Source organism: Chrysemys picta, chromosome 8, assembly GCF_011386835.1.
Source record: "Chrysemys picta bellii isolate R12L10 chromosome 8, ASM1138683v2, whole genome shotgun sequence".
Classification (NCBI taxonomy): Eukaryota; Metazoa; Chordata; order Testudines; family Emydidae; genus Chrysemys; species Chrysemys picta.
In genome coordinates, this window is record NC_088798.1 from 54,407,134 (window position 1) to 54,420,519 (window position 13,386).

A 13,386-nucleotide genomic window follows, 5' to 3' on the forward strand; every position below is an offset into this window, starting at 1 on the left:
ATTACGAAGCACTTTATACACACAGCACTACTGAAAAGCAGCTACTTGGGGTCACTGAGGGTATGTCTATACCCAGCCGCTAGTTCGGCGGCTGGCAATCGAAGTTCTGGGTTCGACTTATCGCATCTTGTCTGGACGCGATAAGTCGAACCCGGAAGTGCTCGCCGTCGACTGCGGTACTCCAGCTAGACGAGAGGAGTACCGCGGAGTCGACGGGGGAGCCTGCCTGCCGCGTGTGGACCGAGGTAAGATCGAACTAAGGTACTTCGAACTTCAGCTACGTTATTCACATAGCTGAAGTTGCGTACCTTAGTTCGATTTGGGGGGTTAGTGTAGACCAAGCCTGAGTCAAACCACTACTCTGATGAAAAATGCCACAGGACATTTAATATCCATGCACAGTAAACAGGCCTTCAGTTTTTAAAGTCACAAAGGAAAGACACCTACACCACTGCAATAAACTACAAGGAACTCAATTTCTCTTTCTTAGAAGGATGAAGGACTCAGTAGACCTTTACAGGATTTGCACTGGTAGTTCTAGAGAGCCTAGACACTCTCAAGACACACTCTTGACTTTTTTAAAGGAAAAATTGTTTAATCATAAAGAGTTCCTGTATTTTCCAGACTAAAGCCCACATCCTGCTGTTGGATATGTATGCATTACTCTCCCATTGTCTTCAATTTGGCCCTGAATCAGCAACCCACACAGAGAGGACTTACAGCATCATTAGAAAGAAAGAGAACTCCAACACTGGGAAACCCAATGGCTTTTTGCAAGTAATTCATTTTATACAGTGCTATCAATTACAAACCACTGAAAAAGTTCAACACGAAGAGTAATAAAACCACATCAGCTCTAGATTTCAAAGTAAAGCAAAACCTCTGTTGCTTTTTACAGATTCAGACTAACACGGCTACCCCTCTGATACAAAACAAAACTGATGACACTCGTAAAAAACAGTTCTGCTTTTTAAGGCAGAATTGCCGATGGAGTGCACATTAATTACCAATGCTCCAGCATAAGGGCTGTTTATCGACCAGGGGACCAGTCCTGTTCCCACTGAAGTCAACAGCGAGAACAGGCTCAGGCTCCATCCACTTAAAGGACTTAAAATATTTTAAGTTCTGAAGTGCTTAAAGTGAACAAAAGGGTTGTGGGACTGTTTTGATTTTAAAATAATTGTGCAGGATTATTGCTCAGAAAAGGTGTCAGCCTGACAGCCCAGGAGACTGAATTTCTCCATTTATGAACAGAACAGCTGCAGACTTTCTAACATGCAGCCTCCCTGCCCACAAATATACTTCAATCCTTACCTGGAGGGACCAGTTCTATCCAGCAATAAAAGGATAGTTCATTTTCCATGACGCTTCAGTCCTTGACCTCTGCCTACAATCAAAGTAGTATACCAACTCCTGCCAGTTGCGGTGGTGGTCTCTATAACATGGACACCTGTCCACTGATAACAGGTTTGAGCACCCCACCCCCCAGACATAGACGCTACTGAACAGTAGTGACTCCAATTGAAAAGTGCTTCAATTGTGGTGACTACATCTGTGGGACAATCTTGCTCAAAATGGTTTTGACCTCTGGCAAAACTACCATCTGTGCAATTAACAGGAGCTCAAAAATACATTCAGATATTTTCCCCCCAACCCTGCTATAAACAGGAGGCAGAGATGGGAAATTTGCCACTCATCAAAGGAAGCAGATTTGAAATAATCTGTTCTGCTTAGAACTCTGTGTACTTCTTGGAAATAGGGAAAGGGGAAATTCTGAACACTATCTGCATGCAGGGCAAAGTTTGCTTATCTTTCTAGACTGTGTTTTCAGTGCTGCTGTCTCACATGTTGCTTTATGCCGTGATACTTGACAAGAAATCTATTTGATTTAAATCTCAAGGTAGCCCTAAGAGCCTTTAAATTATTGACCTTATATGGATTGAGGAAAGGTGTTTTTCAATCTGGTAAATAAATCTGATCTAGAATGTGTAGTATTGTGCCTTTCATTCTGAAAGAAATTTACAAATAGATAAAAATATGGGCCAGATCCTCAAGCAGCGTACTGACATAGCCATTGGCTTTAATGGAGTGATGGCATTTGATACCAATGGAGGGTCTGACCTTATGGGAGTTTAGGGCATTCAGCACCTTGCAGTATTTGGACTTCTATACAGGCCTTGTTTCACCCACCACTAAAATGCACCTGCCTTTGGGATGACACACTGCATTTGTGTAACAGCACACAGCAACACTGCACAACTGTGTAGGACAGAAAGGGAAGATGAATGGTGTATGCAACTGAAAAAGCAGTGGAATTATAGCCCAGTTCTGCTCCCATTGTAACTAATGGGAGTTTTTTCATTGACTTCGAAGGGTGCTGAACTGAGTCCACAGGTAGGCAGAATGTAGGTACAGTAGTTAGAATGTGTCCAGGTCCAGGGGCCTGATCCTGAGGGGTAGAGAACACATACCACTGTTAGGGAAATGATTGAGAGTGCTCAGTAATTTTCAGGATCAGACCCTGGACTAAAATCCCTACACCTGCAAAAAGTACTATGGGATCCATGACCGCAACTGATCAAATCCTAGTTTTATATATCATCCAGAAGATTAAGAGTTGAACACAATAGAACTTTTTTCAGGCGATGCAGATACCGAGTTGTTCTTTAATGTTAAAACCAGTCTCTGCTAAAAGTTAATACTATAACTATGCCGTGGAATTCAGCTCTTTGGACCAGAGCTCCAAAGTCTACAAGTAATCTCTCAAGATGCCACTGTGCCGGTTTTACTCACCCCTAGCCATCTTGCTCCTTTATTGGCAGCCTGTTGAATCTGCACTCTTTTGAGGGTGACATGGTAAACAGCTCCTTCCTCTACCTCTTCACCCCCGTCCTGAATTGAGCTCTGCCATGGAATGGGAAAAAAAGAGAGAAAGAAAAAAAAAAAAGGTACTTTTTCCCCCTTCTCTGCTAACCACAATCTGTACCAGCTGCTATACTGCTTATTGCAGAGCTCAGCGCACAAGATGGGCTGTACAAAGTAAATATAAGAATCAAAGCAATACAGGACGCTTTTCGATTGAGGGAATGCTGAGATACTCTTGGCAAGCTGCCATTTCCTATGGTATCAGGATACCCTGACTTTCCATTTAGTTCTTTTTCCGAGACTTGCACATATTTTAAATAGTTTTATAGTCTTTTTTGAAGGAACTGATTCCGTTTTGATTAGTAAACATTTTAAAAAGCAATTAATCTCTTTAGTTTTCCTTTATGGAAAGAATTGTATTTTAAAAGAGAGGAATTACATAGGCTGAGATCATTTAAACTTAGAAACTAAAAATTATTTAAAATACAGTGTGTCTATTTCTTTTGACATGAGGGACTAAAAGCACTTCTGTTTTGTTTTTAATATATTTCAGGCTACAAAAACTTCACAGGGCTAAGACTTTGAAAGTTAAAAATATCAGAAAGCAGAAGCAGCACCATAATATCACACTAAAACTTTAATGGAAACATAACCTGAAATAATTCTCATTTTATATTTCCTAATCTAAAGAACAAAATAGAAAAACAAAGATAAACCACTATTGCGGAGGCAGAAAAAAAAATCCTGAATTCATCCTCAAGGACTCATCTAACTTCCCTTTCTCAAATGTTTCCCTCTTCTGTGCCACTCCACAAACACACACAAAAAGTCAATTACTTTGCAGATAAGCATCATTTTAAAAGCAGTAATACACACTGAGAGATAATTATACAGAACAATGAGAAAGAGACTTTAAAAGTGGGTCTCAAGAGATTGCAGACACAAAAAGTTGCACACAAATATGTCATCAGTGTGCCAGATTCACTTAGAAAGAATACAATCCAGTCCTGAAATAGGGATTCTCCATCTAGGAAGTCTTTAGAGAAGTAAGGGAGCTCTAGTTACCATTTTAGCTTTCCAAAGCAATTTCATTCTCAGTTTCCTCTTCAGGACATCGACGGGGCATGATGGATCCTGTTCTGAAGCAAATAGCTTTTACAATCCTCTCACATACTTTCTCAACTCAGTAGACACCACTCTGCGTCTATTGCTTGGGTTCTGCAGTCAATTCATGACCACAAAGAACTGTGAGTGGTGTGCTGGGAGTGAGAGAGAGAGAGAGAGGGAGAGACTCCTCCCCCACCACACACACATACTGTGATGTAAGGTTTTCCTGTTTATGCTTATGAATTTAAACTCCCTTTTCTAAGCTCCACCATATATAAAGTTACTATAAAATAATATTTCAATGCTTAAAGACCCTTTGACATTGTGCTAAGCCTCTGAAATTTATCTTAGTTTCCTGATACATACTAGGTACCAAAGTAATTCCCCCCCCCTTCCTTAACTATAAGAGACAAAGAGAGGGGAGTGGTGAAGGGGGAGGGTTAAATAAACTGCTATTATCCAACTTGCGTAGACTTCTTTGAATAATTAAATCAGAGTGACTCCAGCTAGGCATTAACAATGTAAAGCTGCAATACCAATAGAGGAATTTATCTTTATCTTTCAGAAGCACAAAAATGGTACCTCGATATTCTAAAAGCCTTTAGAATTGAAAACCATTCAGAATCAAAACATTCAAAATGGGTTTAATGGTGCACTGATCTGATGGCAGAACAGAACAGACTTTCTGAAAACTTCACTTAAAAGACTTAAACAGAACACATTCTCACTTCAGCAAAATGAGACTCAGGAGTTTCCATCAAACAAGAGAGGTTCTTTTTTTTCCTATTAAGAAAACTCAAAGTTTTTCAGTGGGTATGTTCATGGGAATCCTGCAGTATTATTTACTTACCCAGCTCAGTAAGTGTACAATGCACTTTACAGAACAAGTATAAAATGACAGGAACACTGCCTTGAAAAGATGACAGTCTTACTCAGGATGATGTGATACACAGTTCAGCTTTCTGGACACATGGAGATGCAGAATCCTCATGGACGACAGAAAATTAAGCCAAACTTGGAGCTTTTTGGCCAAATTGTTTTCAAATTATGAGATGGCAAAAAATTGCCTGTAGTCCTTTTGGAGGCTCTCATCTCATTAATTCGTAGCAAATACAGAGATAATAGTAGTCCATTTTCAAAATCAGTAATGTACATGAAAGTGTCACAAGCAATTCACAAACATGGGTTGTTTTTTTAAACAAAACAGGCCAAATTTTTTTAAGTGTCAAAAAATCAGATACTCTGAAGAGTTCTGGTTGTGAATATATATCAGTGACATAAGGGGGAAAAGCTAACAGAGTGTTCTAGTTTAAAAAACAAATAACCAAAAATTAGGACATTCAAAGCTAAGACTGCATATTAAATATCTCCGGAAGTGTGAAAGTACGGCTCAAGATAGCTCACACTATAGTTGGTATATCAACCATACCATCTACACCTCTCCCAATGATATAACTGTTACTGTTACGCACTGTACATCTTCAACCTTTGCAATACAAGCCACTCACTCTCATTCTATTTACCCATGCCTGGCACACTAATGAACACCAGCCACCCAATACTGCATGTAAGAGCCATTCACTCCAAAGATCAGTTCTAGCTCTTCCAATTCACCTTCTCTTTGTAAGCCACCTTCCCACTATTAACCAAGAAAACACAACAACATTTTCACATCTTACCCTCTACATACAATCTATTAAAAAACACTGGCCTGTATCTACCATTCCATTATATGCCACAAAGCCCTAACTACCCTTGCCACCTTCTCTATATAGACTAGAAACCCCTGCACAGTTATTCTTTTTTATGATTTGTATTATCATAGCACCTAAGAGCGCTAGTCATGAACTGGGAACTCCTTGTGGTAGGCGCTGTACAAACACGACTTACTTTTCTTCATAATGTGGGTCCATGACACCTCACCCTACACATTCAATCAGATATCCACTCTGAACCTTGCCACTGTACAAATAATAGGCACAGATGTGAATGTACCTCATCTAAAGATCTCAAAGCACTTTACTGACACTAATTAAGTTCTGCTCAGACAATCTCAGTGAGGCAAGTAAATAGTATAGTATTAGTAACCCTTTTTCAGATGTATAAATTGAAGCACACAGAAGTCAAGTGCACAGATCACTCAGTGAGACAGTAACAGAGCCAAGCACGGAATAAAGGAGCGCAGACCCCTGCTCTAACTACCGGTAGACTTACTTATATATATTGATGTTATTACCAGTTAGGGCAAGCAAGGTGCTAACTCAGGGAGACTACCACTTGCAGCTGCTAACAACAGGAAACAAGGAACATTATTTTAAGCTACGAAACTAGGACTGAAGTGTATTGCCATGGTTGAACTGATTTGACTATTTTCCAGGCTGTGTGTGTGTGTATTTTTTGGTTGTGTAATACCAAAATGATCCAGGATATGTTCTGTGCTATATCAGATAATGTCTCTCTGTGTGTTATAAGCAACCACTAAGTCTGGTAGCCTACAAATTTAGAACTATGTTTTCAGCTCAGCTAGCCTGTAAAACTACACCTAAAATTTTGCATGCTGAAAGTTGGCGCACAATTTTTCACATTCAAAATTTTCTGTATGCAAACACCTGGATCTGTGTTGAATACATAAAACTGAATCAGCAATTTTATAAACTGGTTCTAAAAATTTGGCTCATTAAGAAGCAAAATATAACAGGTTACCATGTGAAGAGGGGAGGATTCATGCTGCCAAAAGTAAAACACCAAGTCTGGACAATTATCTATTATCAAAAAGATGAGTTCTTGTCAACTGTCCAGTTGACGCTACACTGAGGTATGATGTTCCAGCACCAGAGCTAGCAGTCACCAAAGAGGCAATTACTTCTAATCCATTGTGCTTTCATTGCAAGAAATTGGCAACAAGTTGATGCAAAAAAGAAGAAAGCAGCCCATATTTGACCGTATCTTTCTCCTATTGAAATCAATGACAAAACTCCCCATTGATTCCCAGTGACAAAGATTGGGGCCTTTGTGATTGCTATGTCACTGAAAGCCAAGCTCAGCACTTTGCACTCAAAATAGGGTGTAATCCCACCTCCTGTGCATGTCTGTGAATCCTATTGGTTGCCGATATTTGAAAGAAATGGGGGGGGGGGGAAATGAGGCAGGAATGTCAGTCAACACTTCCACATCCAGATAGCAGGTGAGACAGACAGCCACCCTTGTAATTGATTCAACTGGCCATTATTTATTTGGTTATGATTTTGACAGATCCATGGATTTACTTATTAGCAGGGGTCAGGATGGACATTCTATACGTGCAAAAGCGGTTCTTCAATGAAACTGCAAAGGGCTCACAAATCTGATTAATTTGTAAATTGTTACTTTTAATTATGTAATATGCCAAGTTGCTTCAGTAATTGGCACTGATATATTTTCTAAACAAACAAACAAAACCAACCAGATCTAAATAAATCAACCAGTAGAAGGGAGGATAATATTCAAGTATGCATTGAGCCTTTTCTTTGTTTATCAAATTATTCTGGCTTGCTTTTTATAACAGCAGTTTGCATTTATACATCATTTTTCATCCTGAAGAACTGCAAATTGCTTCACAGAAATGCAGCCCCCTCTGGGGTGCCAGGCAGCAACCCATACCACTGCAGACAGAACACTTCATAACAGAGTGGGAACGGGAAATTTTTGGTCAAGGGCAGCAGAGTGTCATGGAATCTAATGTCAATGCAAAGCAGACAGTAGCTCTATTTTAAGGACTGATTAAAAAAACAACAACATACAATAATCTGCATAGAACTTAATTTATCTACTTTGCAAAGATGAAGGATCAACTGGACTCTCCTAGATTTGAACCTGTGATTTCATAGAGTCTAAGTATGTTAGATCTTGGCAGGCTTATTATCAGACACAGCCACTATTTAGGTTAGCATGTAAGAGCATGTACATATCATACCAACCCCCTCCTCTCCCAACCTGTTCCTTTCCCTGATGAGGCAGGGAATATTGAGGTATAGACATCCAGCTCTTTCCAGCATTATCCATCTCTCACAGTCATAGGCACTAAATTCACTCATATTTAAATACATTTTCAAAGCAGTAGATTTCTGAGTGAGTCTTGGAGGTGAAGTGTGGTGCAGCCAAAGGGAATCGGACAAAGCGTATTTGTTCCCTAGTGCCCTCAGTCAGCTGATCCTAAGGGGAAGTGTCAGGATCAGCTTAGAGGAAGAAGTTAGATTCCACAATAAGAGTTGTCGCTTTGTAGGGAAGAGGGGAAATGGAAAACAAGATAAAAATACAATAGTCTTATCTGGAAATCTTTAATGTTTACTTGGTCAGAACTGAGACTTTAATTAGACTTTTGTTTACCTATCTCCTTAAATCATTTTAAATCATTCTTTTTAGTTTTTAAAGTTATTTCCCCACACTAGTTTAATAGCTAGGAAAAAATTAAAACGACCGTGGCCAAGCCTAATCAAAATTTAACATGGAGCCTGGAACAACCAACTCATTTGATCTTACATTTGTCCCTACCTAAGGCCCCAATTTAGCAAAGAATTTAAATATGTGCTTAAAGTTAATTATGTGCTTAACACCCAATGGAACTTAAGCCCATGCATAAGTATTTTGCTGAATCAGGTCTTAGATCCTGAAGTCAATGGAATTGAGGAGCTCAACACCTGGTGGGATTACAACGTCTATCCACTATGATTACATCAGTTATATTATCTAACAATTATCACACTTTAAAATGGATATTAAAGCCAACTAAGGGATCTGGATGCCTAGTTAAAAACTGAGTGTCCAAATCCCCTAGCCAGCTTTAAATTCTCAGCCTTAAACTTCTATTTTGAGAGAGGATGGGTTCCAGTGGTATTCCCCACATTAAGTACAAGGAATCTCTCTCAAACTAGTAGAATTTTTCAAGAGAAAGGAAACATTTGAATCATGGCCACTGTACAGGCTAGAAATCTAACACAGGTACCCATATTTATTCTGTTCTCTAGTATGTAACCTGTAGAGGTTAGTAGAAACAGACAATTGTAAATGTTGTTCTTACAATTAACTTTAAAAATAGAAAAATAAACATTTTATTTTAGCCTTCTAGTTGCCACACAGTCAGTGTCTGCTAAATTTAGGTATGTAAAGACCTACCCGATATATGAACACTGAAGTTCAATACAGAGAGATGCCCATGGCCACCTATAAAGTGGCACACGGAAGAGTTCTCTTCTGCCTATCTAGGAAATTATAAGTCCCCCATCATTGTGGTATCTGAAAACCTATTCAAGATGAGAAGCAGAGATCAGTATGCATATACAATACCAAGAGAATCCAGGCTCTGATTAATATAAAGGACGATCCATAAAGATCTCATGGACTGATGGTAATAAAGAAAAGAATAACTATTCTGAACCAGCTGCAGCTTGGGTTACTACAACTACTATTTTGTAGTTCCAGAAAGGTTTAATAATGATTAGTTAAGCAAGATTTGCCATGATCTATACTGGCTGGTCAGCAAAGTGTTAGCAAATTTGACTCTCCATAAATGTGTTCAAACATGATAACATTTTCTAGTGAAGACAAGCCTTATGCATTTCTGCCACTTTTGCTGTATAAATTATATATGTTTCTGCTAATGCCTCTCTTTGTGCATTCTTTCACCCTTGCAAGGAGAATGAACTATAAATCCATTTGTGAATACAAACTCACCCTTTTCACTGTGTGACACTATATAGTTAACCCTGGAAAGTTACAAAGCTGTGAACCATGGATCACTGGTGTGGTTCATGGAGCACTTACGGATGGTCCACAGAGAACTAAGATAGTTACATAGTGCTGACCCCTCCTCATTTTTAGTTGTTGCTATAGCTAGCATCCAGGTTCTTCATTGAAAAGACAAGTCAAAACACCTATAACAGTACCTGAAAACAAAGAGGAACCAACCTTGCTGACTAATAGGGGCCACTCCTGCCTAACAGGAGAGGAAAGAGGACCATCTTCAGGGACCAGAACGACCTGCCACTAGCAGAAGAATGTCCAGGAGAGCAAGGGAAAAAGGAACAAGGTAGCCAGACTCTAGGCAGCAGATGAAAGGTACTTAGTGGCTAGACAGCATCTGCAGGAGAAAAGGGAACCAGCAGGAAAGCATGTGCACACAGGGAGAGAAGAAGTGGACCAGATTGCAAAGCAGCACACGCAGGGAAGCCTTGGTTAGAGAGAGAGTTCTGTAGAATTCTTGAGATTTAAACCATTTTAAAAGAAAGTTAAATAAACGTGCACAAAAGATGACTCACAAGTGTACTAGAATGCACACATTATAAAAAGCAAAACACAAACCTTTACATTTTATACAGAATTTTAGTGATTTACTGGCTGTGGCTATTATGTACTCCCCTTTAGTAGTATCACCATCCTACTATACATAAAGTCATTCGCTAGCATTCCTTTAATACTGTACAGACCTGATTCTCTGTTGCCCGGCACTTTATTGTGTGGTCATTTACACCAGTGCAAAGTGGGTGCAAAATGCTATCAGATCAGAAAGGTAGTGTTTTAGACTGACTTGGCAGTCACTTGGCAGATTCTCATTAACGCTAAGGCCCCTTTACACAGTCTTAGAGCAGATCTATACCAGAAGTGCTACATCGGCGCAGCTGCACTGATGCAGCTCTGCCACTGTAGCGTGTCTGGTGAAGACACTCCATGCCGACAGGAGACACTCTATGCTGACAGAAGAAGCAGAAGCTATGTCATAGTGCTGGTGAGGACAGTGCTTAGGCCACTGTAACTTGTGCTGCGCAGGGGATGTCTTTTTCACACCTCTGAGCGACATAAGTTAGACCAACTTAAGTGGTAATGTAGACGTGCCCTTAGTATAAGTGAGAATCAGACCTATTTCATAGCCCTATACCTTGTGCAGCCATTTACATCAGTGCATTGGTAGCACTGTACACACACTTTGTGCTGATGTAAATGACAACAGAAGTGCAGAGTGTGATATTGCACTCCATATGTTTTATGGAAATATGCTTCTGAGTCTGAATATGATGCAACAGGAATATGCTTCATGCAAAAGATCTCTTGTAAGGTATCATTACAAAGCTTATAATCTACTGAATATATTCCTCCTATTTGTATGTATGTATCATTTTTGTATCTGAAGCAAGAAATATGAAGTATAACTCTGAGGTCCTATTGTAATTATGCAAAGTGTGGGCCATTAAAGGTGGTTTAGAATCTTGATGGCTCCCATTGACCAGGACAATTGGTTGTAAATGGTTTATTTACCTGCAAGCCTTCCTGTGTATGTGTGGGCCAACCCAGGAACAATGGAGACTAGGGGTCTTACAGTGACATGTGACCATGTCACATGATACTGGAATCCATCTTAATCCTTGTACTTTTCCATTAATGAGGTGGAAGTGGGGACAAGCACAGGCAAAAGATTTCTGCCTTGTACCAAAGCTATAAAAGGGGGTGGAGCAGGACAAAAGGGGCTGCCAGTCATGAGAAAACCCCTGCTTACCACCTGAGATGTCTGCTGGAACTATCAAGGACTGTACCAGGGAAAGGATTGGGCCCAGACTAGGAAGGAGTCTAGTCTGTGAAAGAAGCTTATTGGAACATCTCTGAGGGTGAGATATTTCCTGTAATCAGTTTCTTAATGCATTATGCTTAGACTTGCGTGGTTTTGCTTTATTTTGCTTCGTGGCTTACTTTGTTCTGTCTGTTGTTACTTGAAACCACTTAAATCCTACTTTTTATACTTAATAAAATCACTTTTGTTTATTAATAAACCCAGAGTAAGTGGTTAATACCTGGGGGAACAAACAGCTGTGCATATCTCTCTGTCAGTGTTATAGATGGCGGACAGTTTATGAATTTACCCTGTATAAGCTTTATACAGTGTAAAACAGATTTATTTGGGGTTCAGGCTCCCAGAAAGGCTGAACACTGGGAAAATCCCTGTTAACTGAGAAGCCCCTGGGCTGAGTGAATCTCAGTTTCAATGAACTGCAGAGAGGCATGGCCCAACCTCTGTGCTGGAACTGACTGGAGTGTCTAACTCAGCAAGACAGGAGTGGAGGGGCACCTGGTCTGGCAGGAGGGTTGTTCTCAGTGGAATTCCAGCTCATCAAGTGACAGTCTCGAGGGAAGTTTCTGTGATCGAACCCATCACACAGCGCAAGAGGGAATTAGGCCCTATGTCATCCACAGTGAATACTCATCAGCTCGGACCATTATCTTTCAAATGAATGAAAAGAACGAGGAGTACTTGTGGCACCTTAGAAATTAACAAATTTATTTGGGCATAAGCTTTCGTGGGCTAAAACCCACTTCATCAGATGCATGCAGTGGAAAATACAGTAGGAAGATCTATATAGAGAGAGAACATGAAAAAACGGTGGTTGCCATACCAACTCTAATGAGACTAATCAATTAAGGTGGGCTATTATTAGCAGGAGAAAAAAAAACTTTTGTAGTGATAATCAGGATGGCCCATTTCAAGCAGTTGACAAGAAGGTGTGAGTAACAGTAGGGGGAAAATTAGCATGGGGAAATAGTTTTTACTTTGTGTAATGACCCATCCACTCCCAGTCTTTATTCAAGCCTAATTTAATGGTGTCCAGTTTGCAAATTAATTCCAGTTCTGCAGTTTCTCGTTGGAGTCTGTTTTTGAAGTTTTTTGTTGGAGAATTGTGACTTTTAGGTCTGTAAATGAGTGTCCAGGGAGGTTGAAGTGTTCTCCGACTGGTTTTTGAATGTTATAATTCTTGACGTCTGATTTGCGTCCATTTATTCTTTTGCGTAGAGACTGTCTGGTTTCGCCAATGTACATGGCAGAAGGGCATTGCTGGCACATGATGGCATATATCACATTGGTAGATGTGCAGGTGAACAAGCCTCTGATGTTGTGGCTGATATGATTAGGTCCTATGACGGTGTCCCTTGACTAGATATGTGGACAGAGTTGGCAACGGGCTTTGTTGCAAGGATAGGTTCCTGGGTTAGTGTTTTTGTTGTGTGGTGTGTGGTTGTTGGTGAGTATTTGCTTCAGGTTTGGGGGCTGTCTGTAAGCAAGGACTGGCCTGTCTCCCAAGATCTGTAAGAGTGAGGGATCATCCTTCAGGATAGGTTGTAGATCCTTGATGATGCGCTGGAGAGGTTTTAGTTGGGGGCTGAAGGTGACGGCTAGTGGCGTTCTGTTACTTTCTTTGTTGGGCCTGTCCTGTAGTAGGTGAGCCATATAAACTATGGAGCTGCTAAGGTGTGTCAGAGTGGAACTCTTTCCGATGCACATTACAAAGCACACAGGAATCCTCTCTCTGCTCCTCCTCCACTCCTTACAAGAGCCACAGAACCTCTCTTCTGCCCTGTTGGGACTTACAATATCTGTAAGAGCAGAGGCAAGAG

At 40.3% G+C, this 13,386-nt stretch overlaps 1 protein-coding gene across 13 annotated transcripts in view; it reads right to left on the bottom strand.

The window, feature by feature from the left end:
• The window catches only part of RGL1 (ral guanine nucleotide dissociation stimulator like 1), a 154,259-nt gene that overhangs the window by 101,560 nt on the left and 39,313 nt on the right, over positions 1-13,386 (bottom strand). For 6 of the 13 annotated variants that reach the window (XM_065554466.1, XM_065554467.1, XM_005290723.5 and 3 more), the window contains one exon: positions 2,794-2,904. The exons of 3 other annotated variants lie outside the window; for them this stretch is intronic. In XM_065554466.1, coding sequence (XP_065410538.1) covers positions 2,794-2,904 — 111 coding nt within the window. Of the gene's footprint in view, positions 1-2,793; positions 2,905-3,930; positions 4,133-13,386 lie in introns of those variants that run through there. 4 more of the 13 variants (XM_065554469.1, XM_005290725.5, XM_042851290.2 and 1 more) reach the window with 3 other exon arrangements.